General features: G+C 38.2%; 1 protein-coding gene across 3 annotated transcripts in view; it reads right to left on the bottom strand.

Moving 5' to 3' along the window:
- The window catches only part of KIDINS220 (kinase D interacting substrate 220), a 78,696-nt gene extending 52,189 nt beyond the window's left edge, over positions 1-26,507 (bottom strand). For all 3 annotated transcript variants that reach the window (XM_027690145.1, XM_027690146.1, XM_027690147.1), the window contains exons 1-13: positions 26,363-26,507; positions 18,632-18,781; positions 12,883-12,981; positions 11,361-11,459; positions 9,825-9,923; positions 8,820-8,921; positions 8,308-8,406; positions 7,198-7,395; positions 4,939-5,037; positions 2,542-2,640; positions 1,846-1,944; positions 682-859; positions 8-172 (exon numbers count right to left, since the gene is read on the bottom strand). In XM_027690145.1, the coding sequence (XP_027545946.1) occupies positions 8-172; positions 682-859; positions 1,846-1,944; positions 2,542-2,640; positions 4,939-5,037; positions 7,198-7,395; positions 8,308-8,406; positions 8,820-8,921; positions 9,825-9,923; positions 11,361-11,459; positions 12,883-12,981; positions 18,632-18,739 (1,444 nt within the window). In that variant the 5' untranslated portion in view covers positions 18,740-18,781; positions 26,363-26,507. The remainder of the gene's footprint in view (positions 1-7; positions 173-681; positions 860-1,845; positions 1,945-2,541; positions 2,641-4,938; positions 5,038-7,197; positions 7,396-8,307; positions 8,407-8,819; positions 8,922-9,824; positions 9,924-11,360; positions 11,460-12,882; positions 12,982-18,631; positions 18,782-26,362) is intronic.
- Positions 26,508-27,219: the final 712 nt, after the last annotated feature.

Genomic DNA, 27,219 nt, shown 5'->3' with positions numbered 1-27,219 from the left:
GTTTTACCTTCCAGTTTCTTGAGCAGGAATGATTTTCCACTTCCCCACTGTGCATATAACCCTACACAGATAGGTGGTTGCATGGTTGGTTCACTCAGAATATCAGCCAGAGCGCTGCTGTACAGATCATAACCCAGCATGTCACCATCAGATTCCGTGGGAGACAAGTGTCCTGCAATACAAACACTATGTTACACAACTTTGCTTTAAGAAAGCTCTTTCAATATGACAATTTTCAGACATAAAGTCACAACAGATTCACCCATATTTGTATATATACTCCTCCCATATAACAGCTGTTATTATTGGTACATTCCTGTTCATAGGAATTTTAAATCGTTCACATAAGTTATATAATTATCACGACTATTAAAACTTACAAGACTCAAAATCCAAAATCACAGAAAGTCAAAGTAAGTAATTCCTACACAAGCAAGATCCAAGTAAAAACAAAGTGATCAACAGAAGTTGCAAAGTATCTCGTGTCAAAAATCAAAAATAAAAGGCATGTTTGACCTTTGTTAGGCTTTCAGAATGTTGAATCTTTTGCCAACTGATTATTTTTAAAGCTTTCCCATTAGCTGCAACATTAAAAAATCTGTTACCACTTTTCAATAGCGAATTGAATAAACTGGATTCTCAATATATGAGTGATTAAAAAAAACAAACGCTTATACTTACTGGCACCAAATATCTGTGTTAAAATACTCTTCTGGTGGCTACAGTCAATATTGTAAGGTGTTTCTCCTGTTTTGTTGGGTCTATACAGCAACCGACCATCTTTCGGATTTCTTAAGAGTAATTCAGCAAGTTTACGGCTTCTTCCACGAATAGCAATATGAAGTGGAGTATCTCCTTTCTGCAATTAAGTGAAAAACTAGTAATATCTAACATGATTATTGACAAGATTATTGACAGACCATATGGTCCACATCATTTCAGATGTATTATTTCCTTGAAATACATCTTAAAGCACTCAAAAGCATCAATGTCTTACAGCAAACATTTTTCCCCTCAGAAAAGCATTACAAATGTTTCAGAAAAGACATGAAAAAGTAGTTCTTAGAATGCTAAATCTAAGATACTGTCTACTTTTTTAAATGCTTATATTAATGTATCTTAAGGTTCACGAAAATATCTTAAGGCTCATGAAAACTAGTCTATATTTAGAAACAAGTGTCTACCAGGAAATTCAGAGACTTGTTCAGAACAAGAAATAATGCTTGTTAGAATTGTTTCAATGTCTGCTCAGAATTCTCAAAAAAACTTTCCAGTAAAAGCTTTCTTATTACATCAAATCAACATTAATACTTATATGCCCTAAACATAATACTAGGAGATTAAAAAAACTATCAAATAAACGTTTCTGTAATTAAAAGGCTAACAGTCAGAGCAGGTGATGCATAAGGAGACACCAACAACCACTTGTATTTGTCCTTGGAATTGCTAAGTTTAATGTCTATTAATCAAAAACTAACATTAGTGACAAATAACAACATTTCTTTATGGTCTTTTTCAAGTGCATTAAGAATTAATTTATCTGTGAAATTTTTATTCCTGGCCTGCATTTTTTTTCTTTTCAAGTTATTAAGAGCACTCCAATACAAAAAAACCCCCAAACAATAGAACAACAATATATTAATAGCGGAAACAGATTTCCATTTAAGTATTCTGATTTATTTAATTATTAAACATATGGGAGACTAAGCATTTAAGTATTATGGTCTATTCAATTATTAACATATGGGAAGCTCTCTTTTTGTAGCCTCAACAGCTTTCTACAAAATCTTGCTGCAAATCTAAAATGATTAAATATACTGAAGTAAACAAATTAATATTCTTTACCTTGTCTACAGCTGAGACCTTAGCTCCTTTGTCCAGAAGAAGCTCTACTATTTCAATATTCCTCATCTTGGTTGCCTTTATAAGCGGTGTTTCTCCATCCTAAAATGGAAAAGTAGGCCTAATATAAAAATCCCTATATACTCAAAACCAAGACAAAAATAGTGATTGGGTAAGAAATTAAATCCAAAACTTTTAAGACATTTTTTATTTAAATATGTTACTGTGCAAGTAACAACACTTTAGCACTTATGTTTGTGAAAAAGTACCCCAGACCTAATATTTGATTAGAATCCAAGAACAAAATACAAATAGAGAAAGACAAAATTCAGATATAATACAAGGTATTTGAATAGACCTCAATGCTGTGCATACTACTTCCTCTTTTTTTTTATTGCTGCACATGCAATAGACAGTGGCCCAAAGTCATGCTTAGTAATATCAGAAGCCTTTTTCCCCAGTTTCCAGTAGCACCTGCTCTCTAGTTCTTATTGCTGGTTATGTGAATGATGCTGAGGTAAAAAAATCCACATGTTCCCTGCTGTCACAGATTTAACACGAAATCATATTTATGGGGATATCACTAGTGCTAAAAATCCGTATTTTAGAAAATTTTTTTTTTTTTACAGCGTGCAAGGTACCAACACTTCCCAAAAACTGAATTTAATATAATCTTAACATCAATTAAAACTCTGTTACCTTGGTACATGTTTCAGTATCAGGATTGCATTGCAAGATATCCCTCACCATTGTAGCATTTCCTTTCTCAACTGCCCAATATAAGGCAGTTTTATTATCCTGAAAAAAAAAAGAGTATTAAATGCTACCGGTATTTTCATTCAGTTGGATAAATTTCATAAACTGTATATAAGGTACAGCCATAATATACTGAAAATAGCATATAATACAGCAAATTTTAGCACAGCTCAGGGCAAAGGGACAGGCCACCAAATCCAATTGGCACAACAGTATAATTTGCGGGGAGGATGAAAATCTGGCAAGAGAATACAAATCTATTTTAAAAACCCTTGTGCAATGTATTAAGAGGTTTTAACAATCCTAGTAGATTTAACCTGTCTTGAAACAGTTTAAAAAACTACATATAAGTATTCAGTTTTAACTCAAATATAAAAGTTTTTTAATAAAATAAAATAACTTTTTTTCATAGGCCATGCAAGCTGTAATGCTGTAAAAGTAGAGGGACATGAAAGTCAACAAAAAGTACCAGAATGCTGATCAGCCAGACATTGTATCCCCAAACCAGGGAGAATGGTTCAGAGCTGCAAACCTGCTTGTGTCATTAATTTTTTCCTCCAGTGATGTGTGTTGTCCCAGAAAGTCTCCATGCCTGCAATCTTTTTTATCCTAGTGACTGCACCATGACTCTTTCTGTTTGATGCATACTTGTGTAGAGACATTTAAGAAAAGCCTCTGAACACACACCTGCTTCTAAGCAGGAATGTCCAAGTCCCCTTGCAGCCTTCTAGCTTGCTTGCTTCTTTCATTTGCAGCTCTTCCTCTTCCACTCATGGGCTTCACAGTAAACTGAGTTTAAAGCCTTTCTCAGCAGTTTAATAAGCCTGTCACTAAGATTTCTTTCCTCTCTGATCACTTGTATTTCATCTTCTCTATCCTTCTGTCAGCTGGCTTCCAATAAGACACAACCCTGAGGAACTCCTCAATAGCAACATCAGCTACACAGCCAGGCTTGGGTCTGCCAGATGCTCCCAGCTGGGCCCTTCCCCTTACCAGACAGGCTGAGGAGAACACCACCTGAGCCCTCCACTGCCCCAACACTCACTCTTGAGCCCTATATTTTATTTGCTGAAGGTACCCACCAGCTAGTGACCATATGAATGAATCATCAGCAAGGAACACAGTTGCTGGAAGGCTGGACAAGACTCAGCAACTTTTCTGGACCATCACAAATTTGGGCAGTTAACACCTCCCTAGAACAAGTCTGGCTGGCAGGCAGCTGCCGCAATGCCAAACAGCAGGGGAGTTGCTAAACACTAGTGCTCATCTCTGATTCTGAAACTGCTGGTCCTAAACAAAGAGCTGAAGCGCACACCCAGAACCTTCCTCTGATGGCACTAATTCCTGCTGTGCCAATAAGGCCACAAAAGTATTCTCTAGATCAACCACTGCAAATGGCTATTCAGGCAATTTCACACTGCCAGAAGCCACAAGCTTCCCTGCCACCAAACAGGCTGGGTGCTCTTGCTAGTTCTGTATTGCCTCAGTCCTATCAAGATGTTGAAAAGCTTCAGATTTTTGGACCCATGTCAGCAAGAAGCTGAGATACACAGGTTTCCAATGGCAGGTTAGAGGAAGAGATCCAAACACTACTTTTTCTCTAAACTAAAAGCTTCCTGGCTTCTCACAGATGCTCTGCATCAAGAGCAGGCACTGAACCTTTGCAGCTCTCAGTGACAAGTTAGTTTTGTGTTCAAACTTGGCAGAACATGTGTGCCTAAAAGCAGAGTGATTTGAATAGCTTCAAGCAAACGAAAGCAAGTTGAATGTAACAATAAAAACAACTACCATGCCGAACAAGGGAGCTTCCAACAGAAGAATAAAGATAATACCTTAATGAAAGGACAAAAAAGAAAGAAGGGGTAGGTAGAAAACATGGAAATCACTGACAACAGTGGTTAACATAATAGAGACAGTTGGTGGAGACAAAAACCAACCAAGCACAGTGACAGAACTGAACTGACAACAGATATAATCTAAGGTGCATCACATTTTATTGATATTAAATTTAAAATATTATCAAAATAATGATACTAAGGGGTTTTTTAAGTATGTCACTATTTTAAATCTGTTCAGTAGTGCAGATGAAACAAGTTGAATTTATGTCTTTTGCTTTTCAACCCTTATATAAATTAAGTGAAAAAAAATGCTGCTTAACAAGTCATTTAAAAATTGCACAGCAACATGATGTATTTTTCCTGTTTGATAGAACCTGAGTTTCCCCCAGAGTAGACAGAGCAAGTTTTAAAGCCCTGTTTTCAGAAACACAGTATAACTGTTTGGTATTTCAATTCACATCCTATTTTAGAACTACTATAACACTTACTTTGTGGTACTTACCTGACCTCTGATATCTATATCAGCATATTTATGGAGCAGGGCCCTCACAATTTCAACATGACCACCTCTAACAGCCCCAATCAACACTGTATCTCCACTCTAGAAAAATTGTGAAAGAATACTGAACATTAATTAATACTATTTAGGAAAAAGAAATGTAACAGAATAAATAAACATACATTATTCCTACTTACATTAAGAAATCTGCACTTGTTTTTAAAAAAGATACAAAAATAGTTCTATCTCTGAAAAAATGGGTATATAAAATAAAAAATTCTGGAGTTTTTTATTTTTCAAAGAAATTAAATTGCTATGGAAAAACAAGCACTCCAAAAATAGGTCTAGCTTAAACTACTATCCTAAAAAATAACATCATAAACTATAACGAATGTGAAAAAAAAAATCTGTACTCTAGTTCATAGGAAGACCAACCACTCACAGTAATAACCTCCTTAAAATCAGACAATAATGTTGACTATCTCCTTTAGATGTTTCAAAGCTGACAGAAGATCTTCAAGAATTTTAAACAATTTTATACCTTTTTTTGGTGCAGATTTGCCTGCTATCTTGCTTACACACACTATGCTATTATAAAGAAAAAAGCAAAAGGCTGATTTTATACCCAACTGATCAAAAGGAAGAATATTTTGGTGTGGTAAATGGAGTTATCTATTCATAAAACAAAGTTACAATTGTGCCTAAGGCTTCTGATTTTAACATACTTAAGCATATATCAGAATTTCAGAATATGAAACCCTGAAATTACCTAATACTCCTTTTACGATGACACAAGAAAAATAAATAAAAGTATAGTAAAATCACAGGTGTGGAACTCAGAGAGCTCAGCAGTAGTAAATCCCCCATCAATCACAGTCATTACACACCTGGCTGCAAACCAAGAAAATTTCTTTACCAAAATCTACTCTAGCATCTGAAACTAAGAGTACTCATTGTTTTGTGTATTTTTGGAATACAGTCAGCTGTACTGATAGCTGTAATTTATCCTTCCTAAAAGCACAGGATTGCAGACCTTGTAGAATATTGTGGAAGAAGAAGTGGGGAGATTGCAATGCATTTTCTTAAATATTTAAAATTTTGCTTTGATATGTGCCCAAGATCAAATTTGTTGTCACATGCAACACTGCAGCTCAGTACATAACAATCTAAGAAATGCATTAACACTCGAAATATAGGAAATACATCCAAAAATCCTTTTAAATTTATGAGGCAAATAATTAGGAAGTTTCCCTCTATTCTCTGCAACCCCAAACAATCCAACTTAGAAACTGGCAATGCAGCCTCAAAAACATATAACTGCTCTGAACTAAATCACTGACCTTGACAGAGGCATCTAAGTTTAGGTATTTAACCACCTGTAGCCACAAGGCTGCAGTGCTTGGCCTGCCTCTGACACTTCAGAAAAACCTGACTATGAAGAGGACAATGCAGTCCAAAGCCCCTGTATAAGCACCCAAATAAAACCCTGAGCAAGCAGATTCACACTCAGGGCACTGTCCATGCTGCACACCTCTACTGAGCAACGCACTTACAGGTCAGGCACACAGAATAGCTCAGGTAAACAGTGTTCCATCTACATGTCTTAACCCAGAGGTGAAGTCTTCCTCTAATAGATGCAAGTGTTCTAGTAAAAAGTTTCATGATAGAAGATAAAGGTCCATGCTGAATTAAATGCATTCTTTTTTATAAAATGCATTGGTTTGCAATTTTAACAGCACTACCACATGCATTAATACACAGTATTACTCTTAATTCTTGTGTAAAGAAACACGATTTGACTTAAATGAAAACCTAAGAGCTGCTGCATAGGAGTTCTACCAAAGCAACAAGGTAGTTATCTCTTCATGTTTAACTTGAATTCACTTTTTTACCTTTTTTTTTTTTTTAAAAAAAAGAAACAAAAAAGATCAGCAGAGAATACTACCTTGAGGAAGGGAGCAACTGCTTGCATTTTAATTTTTGGTTTTTAATACGTTACAGATGCGACAAATGATCTAAGGAAACTCTCAATTCAAGAATCTCAAAGAAAAAGAGTAGTTTCTATAGTTTATCCTTTACCTTCACACAGCAACATTTACCACTTAACACACTTGTAAAATAGCAATACATAAAAATACCCCTAGGTGGCAGAAAAATCAGAAAGCCAGAAAAATCACATATTTACAAATCTGCATACACTGGTATTTAAACATAAATTATTACTGCATATATATAAAACAACAATGATGAAAATTTACTCACTCGATCAGGAATGTTCACATAAGTTCCAGCATCAAGAAGATCCTGCACAATTTCAGTATGTCCCTCCTTTGATGCAATCATCAAAGCTGTATTTCCATCTTTATCTGTCAGGTTTACATTTGGGTTCCTTTTCAGTATTTCTTTTACTGAGTCAGTATAGCCACCCTTCACTGCTACAATAAGTGCAGTCATAGAATTCTTTAAAAAAAACCAACAGATTTTATTGTACAGTGGATATAGCAATCATCATTATATCAGCACTTTAAGTAACAAAAGATTAGTCAGACATTACGCTCTTCACCATCCAAATGCTACTTCAGTTTTGTGTTTTAAAGTGCACCTGTAATGCTTCTTTTAAAAAAAGAAATAAACTAAGTACAATAATAGAGAACACTTCAAATGCAAACAGTAAAGCTCAGATCAGTTTATTCTAACTCCTGAATGTCACACACATGATAAAATAATTTTCTTGTCGCATGGGAACATAGTATTATCAGAGCACCCAGGTCTACCAATACTGTTCACAAAGAGGTTTTTTGAAGAACTTCAGAAATAATCATATGAACACCAGAAGTTTTCCCAATTTTCCACTTTTAACTGATTTTTTTTATTTTGATAAGCAACTTAAATGTAATCTGTTTTATTTAAAAACAATATGCAGCTGAAAAGTTCTGATAAAATTTCAGCTTCTGAAAAGGCCCAGTCACCATTATTATTTCCAAAAGATACTTTGTGTTTGATTTACTTTTCAAATAGCACTGAGGAAAAAGATATTTGACATATGGGGCTTGGATACAGATTGAATTTTGATAGTGTTAACCTTCAGATTACAATTACCTAAATTCATTATGTTCATTAAAACTTACACTTAACATACTAGTGTGCCCACTGTCATTACAACTCCCTAGTTACATTATATTTTCATTAAAAGGCACAAAGAAGTTTCAATAATTTGCACATGAAGTCTGCAAATAGCTGGAAAGTAACACACTCAAAGTAACACTAACGTCATCATTTCATGTATTTCTTGATATTTGTATTATAAAATGAAACAGGCCACACGGAGGTATGTACCCACATCTCAGCACTGGAAATTTAACAGTTACTTACAGCTCCTTCTTGATCAACATCAGCTCCCATCTGCAGCAAGTATTTCACACACTCCAAATGACCTTTCCTCGCTGCCCAAACCAGTGGGGTGGTTCCATACTGAAAAAACATTTACAACATTTTATCATGTTACTCTCTGAATTTTGTATCCTCTACAATCTAGTATTTATCCTATACTTTACAAAGATAGAATTTGGTCTTGTGACTTAACACGAACATTTGAAAAGTCATTTCAACTTTTCTTTTGTAGATGATAGCTGTAAGAATTACTTTTCTATACAACCTAGGATAGCAAGGTTTCCAATAGCTCAGAAAATAGAAGTGTGCTGCACTGAAATAAACATTAACAACCACCTTCAGCATACTACGGCAAAACCTCTTTCAAGCATAACAACTAATTCTGATTTCATGGCCAAAATATAACAGCAAATGTTTTTCCAATCAAAACCTCCTATTTTACAAGAAATTTATCAAGCATTAGAGAAATTAAATGTTATTTAGATATAACTTACTTTGTCAGAGCAGTTCACTTTAGCTCCATGTTGCAGTAAGAGATGTACTATATCTGCGTGGCCCCGTCCTGCTGCCCAAATAATTGGATAAACACTGTATTGCTTAGAATTAAAAAAAACCAAATAAATAATTATAGTCTGAATTATTTTCCACAAACAAAACAATGCTCCAAGAGGAGTTAAACCCACAGAAGAATGAATATACAGAAAAAAATGTAGCTACATATCAATAACTGTTACCGAGTACATTGTCTAGATGATACCTAGAAAAATGTACCCTTGAATCCGTTTTGTTTTATAACTCCTTAAGCGAGGTTTATAAATTCACATCCTCATCTTAATACGCACATTTGTACTGTAGGAAGGAAGCAAGAGACAGCTATGCAATATCCCTAAGTAATAAGGACTGCAGTGGAGTCACACCATGCAAACCAGAAGAAATCAACCATCAGAAAGGTTGTTCTGGCCACTGATGCTCTTCCTTGATTGTTCACTGTTGCCTCAAACACCAGAGAACTGACAGTATAAACAAATTGTTTAGTCAAGCTTCAACATGCCTTTGCTTTTATAGAATGTGCTTATAAAATGAACTACATCTCAAAATACTTGGGTTTTTCAATTCTCTAGCACGTATAGCACACATTTATATAATCTAAGCCTCTAAACTGCACACATTAGTTATTCAATTATCTTCTACAGATGCAGAAAAATGACAGTTGTTAAATAAGTAGTATTAAATACACTACATATCTTTTCTATTATTTCCTGTCCTGATAATTTGAATCTTATTATGACCTACACACTCATTTGCTTCAACTAATAAAATTCAAAATTAATAAAAAACCAAGTGGCTATCACATACATTATTAAAGCAACTTTATGAAGTACAGTGATTAATGTCATATTGCAAAAAAATGCAAAATGTTTAACCAAGATAATAAGACGAGTGTACAATTCAGGACTTTAAACATTTGAGAGGAGGGATCATTTAAGACTAAAACTTACCATTCCTGTGATGTTTGGATTTGCTCCTTTCTCAAGCAGCAGTTTAGCTACTTCAGTGCGGCCTTTGTATGATGCCCACATCAGGGCAGTCCATCCTCCCTGGCAAGCACAAATCAAAGAAATGTAAAAACTGAAAAATAATGTAAGTAATTGCTTTTATTTCATTTTCTATTTGTCCTAAGACGTTTTGCAAATCCAAACCTAGTAAGGATTGACTACACAATATTGTAATCCTCCTACTTATGCAGAATAAGCAATAAGTACATCTATGAAAGGACTAATTTCCTGCTGCATGCAAAACTTCAGAAAACATCATGTTCTACATGTTGCTTAACACTGAATTCAGATTTCAAATGCACACAAATCCCACCACTGTATTAAAAAAAAAACCAAAAACAAAAAACACACCACTATGTTAAAACAAAAGTATAGAATCCAAATCAATTAACAAGAAAAGTTTATTTTTGATTGCTGTAACAGACAATAATAAGAGCAATTAATTTCAAAGTGCACTGATGTGTTTATTTACCTTTGTAAACTAGCAAACAATGAGGTTTCACTGCCTGAGGCATTTGACAGGTCAGGTAATCAAAATTAATTTTAAAATAACAGTACCCCTCTGATAACTGTAACCACAATTTTTATTTATTTCTCTAGAACAAACTTCTGATGAGGTAAAAAGATCCCTCTAACTGACACAGGCCTAAAAATCAAGCACTGGCCATGTGAATGTGCTTAACGTTAAATGAAAAAGCTGGATTAGTGAAGATGCCTCGGCCTTCAGACAGAGTGGAACTTCAATTAAAGGAAGCACTTGAACTCTCCTCTAGTGGTTTTCCACACTCTAACTTAAGCAGAGCAAAATTAGTCCTTGCAGGTACTAATTCCATATTCTGTCAATGGAGACAGTTTTAGCTCTTCAGAGGCATCTAACCTGAGAATCATGTAAGCAGCTTTTGCAATTCTTTAGGTGGACTGGACTGTAGCACCCACTTTCCCATGCAAAAATTTGGCAAGATGAATGAACAGAAATGTCAAGATATTGAAAATGAGGACTGTTGTATGAACAATCACAACTGTCCAGAGAAAAAGTAAATACTTTCCCCAGGTATCCTCTGGGAAAGATGACATTTATCTTACCAGAATACTTTTTAAAAAAAGCCACTACCACCAAAAAAACAGACAAAAAACCCCAACAAAAAGCCACAAAACAAGCCTCCTCCTGCAAAAAAAACTTGCCCACACAAAACACACCCAAATATCAAACTGTTCCTCAGTTTAGCTTTTTTCCAAAGCAAATTAAGGGGAAAAAAGCAGACCTAGAAAACCAGTTGACTTTATTGACACTAAAGCAACCACGTTACAATGATAAAAAACAATATTTAACTACAGATTCTTTTTCACTCCAGCAGCACTGAGTACATAATTTAAGAATGAAAGAACATTCCTTTGTTTTCCGGAACTGAAAATCACCAACTCACAAAATTGTTCTTCTTACTAAAACCTATTTTATTTTTACAATAGGACAACACATACCAAATCCCGATGCTCCAAACTGACATTATAATTGAGTAGCTCGGCTACAATAGCTGTATGCCCTTCTTTAGCTGCTGAAATAAGAGCTGTCCAGTTATCCTACAAAAAACAAAAAAACATTTTGAAGTAATATTCAGTATTTCAATACAATTAAACTTGTTTTTCAAATGTTTAATCAACAACAGGAAATACACAAGACCTTAAAATAGCTGTCTTGTTAAAAAAAAAAGTACTAATAAACTCATGGTGTACCGGTTATACACATGGAAATACAGAACAACTACTCCAAATCCCCCCCCAATTATCTGCTCTCCTACCCAATATCCATCCCTTTCCATTCCTCAGTTCACTGCTGGTTATCTTAATAATTTCATAGAGGAAGCAACACCTAAAAAGGATTAGAGAATGAGGTCAAGACCTTGAAAACTGCTGAGAGGGGATGAAATGGTAACCAAGACCACAGAAAATGTTGTCGGTCTGTGATGTGACAGCACCCAAGGGACTAACGTGAAGGAGAATCTGGACCACAGCTTTTTAGATTTATGATCACTTCAGGAGATACATTTCCTCTTGCATTACACTGATTTTCCACCTAATACTCCAACCACATATAGGTGTGTACTACTGTTTTATATGCTTATAATTATAGCAACAGTTTATAAGGTAGATGTTCTTCTTAGAACTATAGAAACTGTGACATTTATAGCAATTGTAATAAAATGTCTCAAAAAAGAGAGACTGTTTTTTTTGGTTTATTTTTGTTGTTTCTTTTTTCTTATTTTATTTTAAACAACAGATTTCATACCAGACCTTTCCTGGATGGTCACACTGCTATAAGTAAACTAAGTGCAGAACTGAAAAAACACAAGCAATATCCTTTTTGTGTTTATCACTCTTCATGGAATATAGAGACCTTCCAAAACTTTTTAACATCTTTGTCTTATTCACCCCTTTTGGGCACCTTTCATCTAGAGTCAACCTCTTTCTCAAAGGTATGAAGACAATTCATAAATTTGAAAACCTTCTCTGCCACCATTCTGGCTTTCATCTGAAATAATCCTTTAACCTAAATTCTCCCTCAATATTTACTGAAAAAACCACCAAAACCAAGAAAAAAAAATCCCAAACAAACAGAAAACCCCCAAACCCACTGACACACCTCAACACCAGTGAGATGGGCAAAATCACTTGGACCTCATCATTGATGCTGTATTTGTCTACTCTGCCTAACCTATTATATTATAGCTTCCCAGTACTAATTTCCCAGAAGAAACAGCAGCAGCATTCAGCAGAGATCCTCAGACATTTAAAACAACTTGAATATCCCTACTCTTTATGAGGACCCAGAGGAATACAAAAGCCAAGGAATTTTGGATAAAATTTCTCTTGTATGTCATCCTTTTTCACCTGTCACTCTTCTTCCTGCCCCCAACACTAACCTAAATTCCCTTTCTTTGCCTGCCTCTTGAAATTTCTTGTTCCTCCACTGTTACGTTCCACCATATAAAGCACTAATACTTACTGCATCTTCCAAGTTGCAATTAGCTCCTTTCTTGAGCAGCTCCTGGACAATTTCTAAATTGCCTTGCTCAGCAGCCAACATGAGTGGAGTCTGGCCATTCTGAAATCAAAGTGACAGGAAAAGTGATGCACTGGAAAGTGATACAAATGACACATACAATAAAAAACCTAAGAAACTACAGAGGAATGTTGTTTCCAGTTTTTAATTGCCAGTGAGACGTAGTAAGAAGGACTGGTTTTCAAACCATGCAGTAAACTCACAATAAAAATGGAGAACATGGTATTAAACGCTGTCACATAGGCGACTTAAAAAACCCCCCAAAAAAAAACAAATCCAAAAAACCAACCAGACAAAACCAAAGCCCCTCACATATTTCACACATTAAAAATGGCTACCAAAAGAAAAAAGTTACATTACTGAACATCTGCCTTTCTGAATTATTTGCTCACTGAAGACATCTCTAATACAGTCTGTTATATCTTTACAACTTGAAGTAACTCAGTCACATTGTTAAGAAATTAATAAACAAATCCACCACAGGAACCACGATGGCCATTAAAACATGCACACTTATTCAGAGGAACAGTTGCTGAAGCATTGGAAAAAGTAGCCAAGTTATATACCCCATTCCTGTCTGACTGTATACAAAATACAGACATCATTCGTGTCCTGTGCAACACAGGTTCTTAACAGTCTCATCTCAGAGAAGAGGAAAGACAGAAAATCCTGTTTATTTGCCTTCAGAGATGTTTTAAAAGTCAGTTACAATCTGTCATCCTTCCATCAGCCTACTTCTGTGTCAGCAAACTTCTGAGATACTTTTCATCATGCAGAGCAACTGTAAAACTTGCTAAATTTTACAGTAAATTTGTTAATTTCAACAAGTTTAATAAATGAAGATAATTTTTCCTGGCCTGTCTTCTGTTTTCTCCCTCTAATATAGAGAAAACTCCAATTATCTCGCCTCTAAATAATGTAAAACCTACATGTTAGGAGTTATATACCAGCAATTTCCCTGAAAAGAATAAAAATCAATGGAGAATCAGAATATAGTAATATCACTAATCTTCACTATTGAAACAGTTAACAGTATGATTAATAAAGATTTTGATGACTCTTTCTACTCTTTACACACACAAAATCACAAAAACGCATGGCATCTTTGAAAAAAGCTTTCTGGTCCATCAGCTATTCCCTAGGCTTCATAGAATCTTCCCTATGACATTATAGATAACCAACAGTATTAATCATGACAGGATATAATGCAGTATCTAACACAGCAATTTTTCACAGAGAAAAATTAAGCTCTCATATAAGTTTATGCTGTTATAACTGTATTTTGCATATATCATTGCTTCTAGATCCTAAAGTATACGTATCAAACAAGCAGTGGGTTTTAGGTCTGACCATAAAAAAATAAAATTCTAATTGAAAAAAAAAAAATCAAGACGAAGGCAAATACTACTTTTTAGAAAAGAACAGCTCTCTCTGGAGGAGAGAATAGCCATAACTTTTGTTCTTTAAGATGAGCTCTTATTATGAAGTTAATATTTTGGGAATACACATTCCAAGTGATTTCAGAAATCATGCCTGACCACTCTGAGTGCCTTCTGTGATGACATCACTGGTCCGTGAATGAAGAGCTGAGGCACTGCTTATGACATATCTAGCAAGGATTTAGACACTGTCTCAAATAACATCCACACAGGATAATGAAATATGGCCTAGATAAACGGACAGTGAGGTGGACTGAAACTGGCTGAACTGCTGGGCTCAGAGCATCAGGATCAGAGGTACAAAGTCCAGCTGGAGGCCAGTCACTAGTGAGGGGATCAATACTGGAATCCTGTTTAGCCCCTTCATTAAGGACCTGGGCAGTGGGACAGAGTGCACCTGCACCTTTCACAGCCTATATAAAGTTGGGAAGAGTGGCTGATGCACCAGATGCTTGTGCTGTCATCCAGAGGGACCTTGACATGCTGGGCAGACAGGAACCTTATTGTACTGAGTATAGGTGTCAGGTTTTGGTATCGAAAGAGGAATACCAGGTTTTGATATGGAGAGGGAGCTCACAGAATCTCTGTAAAGAGAGCCTGGTATTGCCCTGTACCAAACAGCCAATTCCAGCTGGCTCCAACCAACCCACCTCAGGACACAGGACTAGACAACCTCCTGAGATCCCTTCCAAGAAGTGCTTTAGCACACAAAAATCCCTATTGTAGCATGACCATTCTTCTCACCTCCTTCTGAATAGTTACTGTTGTTATCACTCTGATTGTCTTCCACGGGCAGATAAAACAGAAGAATAATAAAACTGAAGAATGTCTGGGCAAGAGAAGGCTGTGGATGGGAAAATTATTCTCTCCTGTAAGAAGTGTCACACAGCTGCAGACTGGCTTTGGTTTTCTAAGACAGATGTACAACTTTTCTGAAGGGTTCTGAAAACATCCTTCCCTTTTCATTAGAAGACTCTCAAATAAAAGTATAATGTTTTAGCAACCATCATGAAGATTTTATCAACAGAGAAACAAAACATAATTACTACACCTGTGACATCCATATTAATTCCCAAAAGTTCCCCAAGAGTTTAGACACTCCACAGAAATGAAATACCCATATTTCTCACAAGCACATGAAGTACTGTCTATCACAGCTCAGTCTAAGTATTGGAATAACCAAATTATAAAGGAGTACACCTGTATCTTTTTAGGGAAATCAATTAGTGATGTTACCTTACAGATTAGTGCCCTCTCACAGTTTGTGAGAGAACAGAAGATTCAGAATTGAACATGCAGAAGGTACTTCATTATCAAGAGCAGAAAAAAAGGCACATCAAAGGAAAGTGGAGGTTGTTAGGATCAAAGTGTATCACACCAGGCAAGCATCTATCATTAGCTGTTAAGTAATCCATGTATCTGGTATGAGAGGAAAGAAATCACACAAGGGAAAAGGATGTCCAGGGAAAATGCAGAGAGACAGACTTGCTCCACTTAACTGAAACTGCTGGTGTTAATACAAAAAACCCATCCACACACAAACTGACTGGGACATCCTAGTTTTTCTGGCAATCGACCACATCAAGATAAAAAGGGTTGGCAACAATGTGGGTGATCCTACCATTGGACAAGTCACTGCAGCCTGGGAGGTCCTGGCACTAGCAAAACTTGTCTCACCAGCAACCTTTTTAGACCTCCAATGGCACTCCCGTTTTGGTATTTTCTTTTTACCCAAGAAGAAAAGATGCCTTGGCAGATCCAAAACTGGAAAGAGAATTGCATTCAAAGCCACTGAATTCCAAGGAAGAGCTAATGCTTAAACAAAACTCCTATGATTGATACATATGAACAGTCCCCTCCAATGGGTTTAAAACTGATGCAAACCACCCCTGCCTGTCTCCAGAAATTACCTTCTCCAATGCAACATATTAGAAGACTGAAAACATTAGGTATCAGGGGAAATGACCTCTGCAAAAAAGGCAGTTATTGAAAGCCAGGACACATTTAGTCCCACTAAGAAGAGAAAAAAATTTAGAAAAGAAGGTGAAGGCAGTGACACTTGATAAAATCAACACAATCTGTCTGATTTTGGCCATGTTGTTGAAAAGAATTACCAGCAGAGGGAATAGACTATTCCCCTTCTCAGATACACTGCATGCCAGGTGGTGAGGTTCATGTGTATGCTCTGAAACTTAAAAATTCTCCCATCTCAAATACCTTAGCATATGTGCATCCACGGCATGGAATGAATGTGCCAATAATGAAAGAAAACCCTCTTGAAACCAGATCTAATAACTACAGTAAGGCTAAATTCTGCACATTGTTTTCACATTTGCATGATGCTTTTTGGTTTGACTAATATACGCTATTAGACTTCTTTTCAAAAAAATATTCTTTCCACCTTATGCAGATTTGAAAAAATAATGCAACAGTACATGCATTTTACAAGACTTATTTATTAAAAACATTAAAAAGTTGGAAAGCCAGTTTTCCATACAGTACTAGATGAGTAAAAAAAGTGCCTGGCCTGTCAGACCCTATGTCAGAGCCAAATGCTCACAGTAACTGGTGCCCTTTTGAGAGGGTTTGATTCAGGGCTTGATTCGTTGTCAGATCTTCTTCAACCCCCAGCACCATGAAACAGAAAACAACTCTATGCACTGCTCCAAGCTATAGAGAACAGCTGATACACCAGAGGGTGGGGATGTTGCTCAGAGGAAATTCAACAGGCTGGAAAAATGGGCTGACGACCTCCCTGCAGTGCAACAAAGGCAAATTCAGAGATTGGAACAGACTGACCCCATGGAACAGCACTGGCTGGGGACTGCCTGCCTGGGGAGCTGCCTGTAGAACCAGGCATGGGGTCCCAATGGACAAGAGGGCCACAACCCTGCTCTGCACCCTGTCAGCAACACGGGCAAATCAAACACTGGGTTGCATTACCAACAGCACAGCTGGCCCTCCACTCAACACTGGTGAGGTTGAATCCAGAATACAGTGCTCTCTCCCAACAGACAGACTCCCAAGAACAGAGAGATTGACAAACTGCCAAGTCCAGCAATGGGGTCACCCAGTTATGAGACTGGAGCACAAGACATGCAAGCAGGAACTGAGAGCTGGATTTGTTCAGTCTGGAAAAACAGAAGAGCAAGGGAGCATCAACATCAGTCTTACACCACCTAGACAGAAGGGAAATCTTTGAAAACAAAGGCAGATTCTCCTCAGAGACTCACAACAAGGAGAAAAGAAGTAACAGTCTCAAGATGCAGCAAAGGAGATACAAGAAAACATTAGGAAAACATTTTCAGAGTGGTTAAGCACTGGAGCATTGCTCAGAGATGCTGCAGGTTCTCCATCCTTATGGGAACTTTCAAATTTTGCTTGTAAAGTCCCTGAGGAAGCTAACCCAACGTAACAATGAAGTTAGTCCTGTAATTAAGAGACTGAGCCCAAGGACCTCCAAAGACCACATTTATCCTGAATTTTTCTATGAATCCAATTCTCTGAATACGGTACAAAAGTCAACCATGTTCCAGTTCTACAACACTACTTAGGAAATCGGAACTAAAATAAAAATTGATAATACAAGCTATACATCCACATGAAAGTCCAGATACTTAGAAACCAAAAATTCTACTACAGAATATGAAATAACATGCAGAAAACTTAATAGCACGTCAAGATAACAGATTCTGAATAATCCACATATAAACTCCCTCCTGTACATCAAGACTTCCTGTGTCCTCCTGGTAAAGTCATTTAATCCTACTGGTTACCTCTAGACTTATGTTTTGGATACATATCATCTATCTAGATGAGCATCTGCTCAGATTAAGTTGCAATTTTGATCCCATTTGGATTGTATAACAAAGTATTTCTTGGCTGAAAATCAGGATGTGGGGGAAGGTTTATCATCGTCCCAGGTTTCACCCTAAAATGAACAGGGCAAGAATGCATATGCAGTTGGATCTGTGAACTAAGAAACAATTCCTAGGTGCAGAAATACAGATATAAACTCGGCTGACAAAGGAGGGAGCTGTGTTTTCCAGCTGAGAAGAACACTCAGAAAACATAAAGATGCTGAGGTGCTGACAAAGACTGAACACATAGCACTTAGGCTATATAAAGGTAAGCAATCACTTGAAAAAAACCTGAAATGTGTATGTTAAATAACCAGTGTGATCTCACTAATTATTCATTCTTTAACTAATAAGCTGCAATATGAAACTAATATTTTTAAAAAATCATCTTACCTCATTTCTCTCATCAACATCCCTGCATTTCTCAAGAAGCGCTTTCAGAGCAGGAACATTTCCTTCTTCTACATAGGTCAACAGACTCTGACTCATCAGACTTGCCATCTTCACAGGGTATTTAAAATGCTTCTATGTAACAAAGTTTATCTGTATTTCAAGAAAGGAAAAAACCAGAAAAGAATAAATAACATCTCTGACATTTGACATGAGAAAGCATGAACTCTATATGCCAATAAGTTACTGGCTGGGTACAAATACCTGCCATTCTCCTCAACAAAACACTGTGGAGACACAGGCATTAAAATGCACTGTGTTACCATGAAAAGTCTTAATCTTTCTAGTTCTTAGAAAATTACAGAAATTATTCTAACTTCAAAGAATCACAGAATATGCTGACTTGAAAGGAACCCATCAGGATCATCGAATCCAACACTTACTCCTGCACAGGACCATCCCCAAGAGTCATACCATGTGCCTCAGAGTATCATCCAAATGTTTCTCGAACTCTGTCAGGCTTGGTGCTGTGAACACTGCCCTGGGGAGCCTGTTCAGTGCCCAACCACCCGCTGGGTGAAGAACTTTAATATCAAACCTAAACCTCCCCTGACACTGTACTGTCTAAATTTTGAAGGTAATGCATAGTAGTCTTTCATTTGCACAAATGTTTCTGCATTATAGGAATACCTGGATATATTACATACTTTGCATATACTAGTTATTTACAATATAACCCTTATCCTTTATGTACATAAGCAGAACACTGAGACTAATCAGCATTATAAAATACAGTGCTTCTATCTAAATTGCAGCCATATGGAACTCTGAGAAACACCATTTACTAAATCAGTGATCATCAACTTTATCCAGACATGCCTGAATGTGATGGCACATTGTTAATTTGCTAGTCAAACTTAACATGGCTTCTGTTGACTGATTATGTTTTTAACCTCTAATATTCAAAACAGGAAAGGTTTTTCTTGGTTAAGGCAGACCATTAAGAACCATTTCAGATTTCCTAAAAACCTGTTTGCTAATGAGTTCAGAGCACCAGTAGTATTACTGTGCCAAATTTATACACGTACGGCTGCAGAAGCTGAATCATGCACTGCACCTAAATTAAATTTTGTTGGATGCAGAACAAGCTGTGGGGCTGAACACAAGACTCCACCGCCCCCCACACCTTTCTCCTCACCAGTCACTGACATGATTGCTCTCTCTGGCTTTTTCTTGTATGACAGCAGTGTAACAGGAGAGGAAAAACTCCACTTCAGTGTTAGCTAAAGCCTACTGCTTAGGCTATTCTCTAGAAGACAGAAGCCAAAGACTAATGACTTTCCCGGGCGAATTTTCTTACTTTTACTCTCACATCAAAGCAGCCAATGAATTTTTCTGCACTTCCAACTGCAGTGGAACAAAAAGAGACACAAGGAAGCCAGCAGGAACTTCACCATCCTTAGCACCATGAGTTCAGATTCAGAGATTTAAAACACATAATCTAGCTCCCCTTTAAGCTGCTTACATAGTCCGTAACAGTATCACATCATCCTTTCTGCTTTACCAAGTAAGTATGTATAGTCAAACACAACGTTGTCAGGGATATGTTAGATACAACCTGTGCTCCCTACAGCACTGCAGCCATCAGATGACCTATATACAAAAAATGCCTTGTTCATAAAAATGCCAGTTAACACCTCAGCTAAGATGACAGCAGCTCTGGGTATGTGTAAATGAAATTCAGGCACACATGCATGTCTAGTGACAAAAGAAATTACAAATTATATGAAACTATAATTCAGACATTATTTAAAACTGACACCTAAAATCAGTAAAAAAACCAAACCTAGATCTAAATCTAGATATAAAGCCCAGCAGCAGTTTTCCCAGGCACTGCCCAAACAGCCAGTCTCTCCCACAAGAAAGCTATAAATAAACTAAGACCACAAAAGGTCTGTCACATTTACCATACAGTTAAATTACCATCAAAGGGTGAGCAGCACAACAGTGGTGTCATATACTTGTCTTCATTCTTTTTCAGCAGGAGGAAGAACCAATTGAAAGGTTGGAAACTTACAACAAAAAAACCACTAAAGTACACCAAAAATGAAAGCTTTGAAAAGAAACACTGCTTTTAGTGACTCAGTGCAGGCACACTGGCTCCTACTGCCATTTCAGACACAAAAATAGCAGGAAAGTCAGCATCTTGCTGGCATCCAGCTGCCATCCAGAATAGCCCACCTCCCTTGTGGCCTGCAGCAGCATCATACAGGTGTCTCAGATCTTCTCAAGCACCTAAAATGACATTAGATATTCACATACACCTGTATTCCTCCCATCATTTTTTACATTTGACAACAGAAATTCAGGAAATGTGACTTGCCATAGCTCCACTGCCACAACAGCCATTTTCTGATTTTCCTGTGCAGTGTCACAGCTTCTTTCCTGTAGCTGTACCTTAAATTCCCATGCTACTTTCCACACTAAATACTCAACTGAAAACTGTACTAAAAAACATCCACAAAACATGACTACAAATGTCTCAGCAAGTGAATTATACTCTGCAGTTGCTATCAAAATTTCACCAATTACTTCTTAGCTAGTATGCAAAGGAAAAAAGTATTCAGCATTGCTTCTTCCTCAAAGTAAGATTCGTCCCTTGATGTTCCCTTTCAACATATTTCCAAAAGGCAAAGGCAGCCCTGCTGCACTGTAGATAAGCATCCTGCTCCAGAAATCCCAGTTAGCAACAGTGCAGCTTTTGCCTTTACAGAAAGCTCAATCCCTAGAGGCAACTTAAATCTTTGACTAACAGCAAAACACCTGATGCCAATAAACACATCTAGAGATGTGTTTACAAGCTCCACGTCAATATTACTTCTATAAAATGAAAACAGATTTGCAGGGGTGAACCATCTCTGACAATATTAGTATTCCTTGTTCCCCATGCTTCACTGTCATATAATATCCCCTTCTTAGGATTAATAACAGTCTATTTTATAAAAACAAGAATCACAAAATCAAATATTATAATTGTGAATTTTATATCCTCATATATTTGCTTTTTATTTGCCCCTTTTCAGGCAAGCTTCTTAGAGCACCCAAAAGAGCAACATCGCTTGAGAGCTTTATGAAAGCATGGTTTAGGGACAACCACCATCATCCAAAACCACAAAAAAACCCCCACCAATCCAGAAACAAAAATAAGTAAAAAAAGGGTGGTGTTATGATTTTTGGAAACTTTGCTTTATTTCTTCCCCTCAAGAACACAGAACACGCCTGAAATTAGGCTGAAGTTTGTTCATGATGCTTTCACTCGTGACAGCAAGTCAACGTAAACTGAGTACAGCTGCAGTCCACCCTTTTATTAAATAAAATTTATGTTATGTTATGCAAATTAAGCACTGTACTCAAAGTCCATATATGTGGTGGTCACCAATGTGTGATTTCTTCCAATGCTTCAGATTTCTTTTAAATGATCATAAGGACTTTGAACCAAGACTCTGAGGTACTGTCTCTAGCTAGAGAAGTAACTCTATTCTGGCCCCTCCCATGGAAAAAGGTCCTGAAATATATATTCATACAGTTTTCAAACCACCCTAGAACAAAATGAAAACTCTCAATGGCTTATCCTTTAAGAAAATAAAGGATAAGAACTTAATCCCAGCCAAATTTTGTAAATACAGTGCAAACCCAGTACCATTCAAGAGCATCCTATATATAAACGTTGCTTAATTGCTCAATTAACATATTTACTTTGTTCTTTGACACAGCAGTATTTTCACAATCTACACCAAAAATTTCAATTAAAACCAGGAACCCATTTGGAAACCAATCCCCTTTCCAGTAAGGATTAAAGTTGTTATTTTTCTCTCTCACCAAAGCAAGCCAATTCCCAGTCCACAAACCAGCTTTTCATTCACAATCCTAAATTCCAAGCTGGGAAATCTCACAACATTGTCAGGCAGCAAACGCTAGTATTTTATAAAACTAAGAACACACCAAAAACTATGAAAAGACATAAAGTGCACAAATGGTCAGGTGAAGGCAATGTTTGCAGAGAGATAAACCTGTTTTTGTAAGGCTCTTGCATCCTGAGCTGAAGCAGATGTACCTCATCACTGTTTTGGAAAGACTGCAGAAATTTGTTAATTTACAAAAACATAGCTTCTCTCAACAGCACCAATACTGACTGCAGAGGTCTTGATAACTCAAATCTGCAGATATATTATGTACTCTCAGAATCTCGTATCAGTTTTTAACTACATACAAAAAACATTATCACACACTAAATTTTCTAACCATCATAATCTTTTCCATAGCTCTTCCTCATGTTTTTTTTATTGTGTGAGCAGTGATTTTTTTATGAATAGATACCAAAACTGGTCAACAAATACTAGCATAATTGAGAAGACCACCTTTTCTTGTTTTATTTTCAATAAGTAAAGATAGACTTACATAAGATTCATACTTTTCATCATACAATGAAAAAGATTGTCGCCTCTTTTTTTAATGATTTCTTCTATTTCCAGACACAAAAGCCACCTTCCCAACATGCAACACTGTGGCAGATTTTCCAGCTAACTGTAAAAGGAAATAATTACTGTGCTGCTGGAATCCAAGCACGTACAAATCAAATGCGTAAATACACAGTATTTCACCCTTTAAGCACTGGAAATTACACCTTTTGAAATGAGATTTAAAAAATGAGAAACACAGAAGAATTGTGGGTATGAAATTTATTATAAAAGACTAACATATGTCAGTTTCAGATCCTCACACGTTTTTATGCTCTTTGATGGCATAAAGAAACAAAAAACAGGCTGAACCATCACCTTTACTCAGGCTGCAGGGAATCTTGCTAACACAAGCATTACCCTTCCTTTAGGACACCTCATTGTAATCCCTTCCTAAATGGACATACTTCCCAAACGCTAAGAGATCACAAGTCAGGCATCACTTGAAGTGGTAAATATTTTAAAATATTTTTTTCCATGGAGACTGAGTCAACCAGGATTCTGTCTACAGAACAAATTTTCAGAATAGCTGAAATGAGCCTCTAAAAATATTAATTTCTGGTATTCAGAGTTGGAGAGAAATAACAAATCTAAGTTTCCATAAGTAGTCTACACCCACACCTCTTCTCCAGTGTCTGAAATTCCGGTGTGACTAATGACCTTATGCTTTTCAGTTTTTCCTCATTTATCTGGGAACATTTATTCTACTTCTCTTAGCCACATTCCTATTATCCAAATGTGAAACCTTTAAATAGATTACTTTTTTTTTTGTTACTTTCTATCAACGAATACTGTAACTCAAAAATTCTCAACACACAAAAAGTGAACTAAAGCTAGAGACACAGACATTCTTATTTTGAAACCCAAAGCCAATATGACTAAAAAATGTTTGCACAAAAGGAGGTCTCTTTGGCTGTAACCATTATTACTGTACACAGTAAGAAATATAGGAAATCAGTGATAAACAAGCCCTTCTTTTCTACCTTATGCACTCAAGGCAACAGCCATTTTGAAATATTGTAGTGATGGATTTTTTTTATTTTTTTTAATAAACCAATGGAGACTGGGGATTACATACAAAAGACTGGAAAGACGTAAACACATATTTAAAATAAAGTGCTATTGTCAGCTGATAGGAACTATCAGATATGTCTATGTTCTACCCTTGTTAAAAATCAGTTAAAGTGTTTGTGAAGTATCTGATAAAAGGATCTATACTTTATTACAGAAACTAGTTTGAGACAAAATTTAAATATAGTCAATGAACATTAATGTATTGCTAAAAACGTGAATTCTAAGAGATAATTCAATTTTTGTACAAAATACAAAATGCTCAGTCCTACAAATCACTATTTTGGGTTTTAAATGATCAAATAAAAGAAAGTAAATAGAAACAGGTAGCATTATTAAGGGGTTTTTTAAATTATACCAACCAACACAAATCAGTTGTCAAAACCTGTATAAAACACATGCAAGCACAACAAGAAAGTCTGCAACATTACCTTACATGGCCTCATTGGCCAACACATTTCTCCGTACCATAAAATCAAGGGTTTGTTAGCCACAGACACAAGCTATAAGACAAAAATCTAACTTTTACAGTATTTACACTTTAAGGAGAAAGTCAGTCGTGTGATACAGATCTTCAACATGCAACATTTCATAAGCTGTGGTCACACAGGATTTCAAGCAGATTTGAATTTCTTAATAACCAATTTATTTTAAATAAACAGTGCTGCAGAACAATGAATAGATGCCTATCCAGTAGACAGAGGCAGATTTTCTTACATGTTCTGATCTCAGAAAAAGACCTCCTTTTTTCCTTTCCATTTCTTTACTATTTGATGGGAGGAAGGGGTGTCAGGCAATTAATCTCATGATTCAAACACTTTTTCAGGAAAAGACATATTATTTTTCCCTCCATCAATCCTTTACCAAAAGTTATAGAGAGGAAATCACTTTTTCAACCAATTTTAAGCATATATGAGAAGTGGCAAAGCCCTATTATTTTTCAGAGATTTTGCTACTCCTTCAGTGGTGCCCTGTGGCAGGACCTGAGGCCATGGGCACAAACTGAAACACAGAATCAATCACAGAATCAATTAAGCTCGGAAAGAGATCAAGTATGACTGAACACCACGGTGTCAACTAGATCATGGCAGTAAGTGCCACATCCAATCTTTCCTTAAACACCTCCAGGGACAATGACTTGACCACCTCCCTGGGCAGTGTCTAATCGCTCTTTCTGTGAAGAAATTCCTCCTAATGCCCAACTTAAACTTTCCCTGGCACAGCTTGAGGGTATGTTCTCTCGTCCTATTGCTTGTTACCTGGGAGAAGAGGCCGATCCCCACCTGCCTACAACCTCCTTTCAGGTAATTGTAAAGAGCAGTAAGATCATCCCTGAGCCTCTTTTTCTCCAGGCTAAACAACCCCAGAACTCCCTCAGCCGCTCCTCACAGGACCCTTCACCAGCACCTTCGCTGCCCTTCTCTGGACTCAAAGGAGTCTCTGTCTGAACATCAGGAAACACTTTGTTACTGTGAGGGTGACCCAGCACTAGCACAGGCTGCCCAGAGAGATTGTGGAGTCTCCGTTCTCGGAGACACACAAAAGCCGTCTGGGCACAGTCCTGAGCGATCCACTCTTGCTGTCCCTGCTTGAGGAGAGGGGTTAGACCAGATGACCTGCGGAAGTCCCCCCCTAACCTCAACCATTCTGTCATTCTTTATCTTGGAAATCACATGCCAGAAACTTTCCTTATCTACTCTTATCTACCTTTCCGAGTCAACAGAAAGAGAGGAACTCGGAACAAGAGGCTCCCCCGCCGCCAGGGCGGGGCTGACAGCGAACCCCGGCCGTGCCCGCGGCACCCTCGGGACGCTCGTGGTGCCCCCGACACCCCCACATCGAGCCCGGTCCGCCTCGCACACGGCACCGCCGGAGCCCCAGGATGCCCCGGCCAGAGCGGACATGCCGCCGCTCCCGGCCCGCGGCCCTCCAGTGAGGGCATCGGGGCTTGTGGTACCGGGCCCCAGAGCCCACTGCGGCCACGCATCGCTCTCGCCCCGTGCTCCCCTGGGGCCCGTCCGGGAGCGGCCCCGCGGTGCCCTTTGTCTGGCAGCGGCAGCGCCGCCTCCCCACCCCCCCGCCACCGTGTCCTTCCCCTGCCCTTCCGCGCCCGGCTCGCGCTCCCCGTCTTCCCCCCTCCACTCACCCCACGGCCAGGGGGACTCGGCCCCTGCGGCGGCTCCCCGGGCCCGGCCGGACAGTGACACGGAGAGAGGCGGCAGCCCCGAGCGCTGCTCAGCTCGCCCCGGCGGCGGCGTCCGCCATCTTCTCTGGCTGCGCCTCCGCCCGCCTGGGCCGTGACGTGCGGGGGCGGCTCCGCCGGGGCCCGGGCGCGCCCGTGGCCGCGGGCGGCGGGGACGGGCACGGCAATCCCGGCCCGGGAGCACCGGCGGGGCAGCGCCTAGGGGGGCACCACTCTGGAGAGCCCCCGGCAGTCCTCCGGCTGCTCTCTGAAAGAAAAGAGGGGGAAAAGGGTTTGTGGAAAATTGCTGCTGCCTGACGGATAACCCAGCGACAGGTGGTATTCAAACCGAGGGTGAGGGCTGCCGCTGAGAAACAGGGGAAAAAAAAGAGTAAATCTCACCTCGCTGTTGTCCGTGAAACTCGGATTCGTTACCCGGTGTGCAACAAGCCAATAATCACGTACTCGAGAGAGACTTCGGTTATTTATTTATTTTCGAGGGCACAAGCCTGCGTGCTCGGTGGGATTCCACAAATCAGGCAAGCCCCGCCGGAGTTTATTAATAATGGCGCATAATGTTGATGTTAGTAATGATTTGAAAATTAATAACGCTGAGGGAACAGCATGAGCTGAGTCGGGAGGTTTACGCGGGATATCAGGAAAACGTGCTTTACCCAGAGGGTGGTTGGGCACTAGAACAGGCTCCCCGGAGAAGTGGTCACAGCACCACGCCTGGCAGCGTTCAAGAAGTGTTTGGACAACACTCTCCAAAGTTGTTTGGACAATCCTCCCACACGGTGGGATTCTTGGGGTGTCCTGCA

The sequence above is a fragment of the Neopelma chrysocephalum genome, unplaced genomic scaffold (genome assembly GCF_003984885.1).
Source record: "Neopelma chrysocephalum unplaced genomic scaffold, ASM398488v2 Primary Assembly neopelma1_80b, whole genome shotgun sequence".
Classification (NCBI taxonomy): Eukaryota; Metazoa; Chordata; class Aves; order Passeriformes; family Pipridae; genus Neopelma; species Neopelma chrysocephalum.
This window is presented reverse-complemented; position numbering and strand designations above follow the sequence as displayed.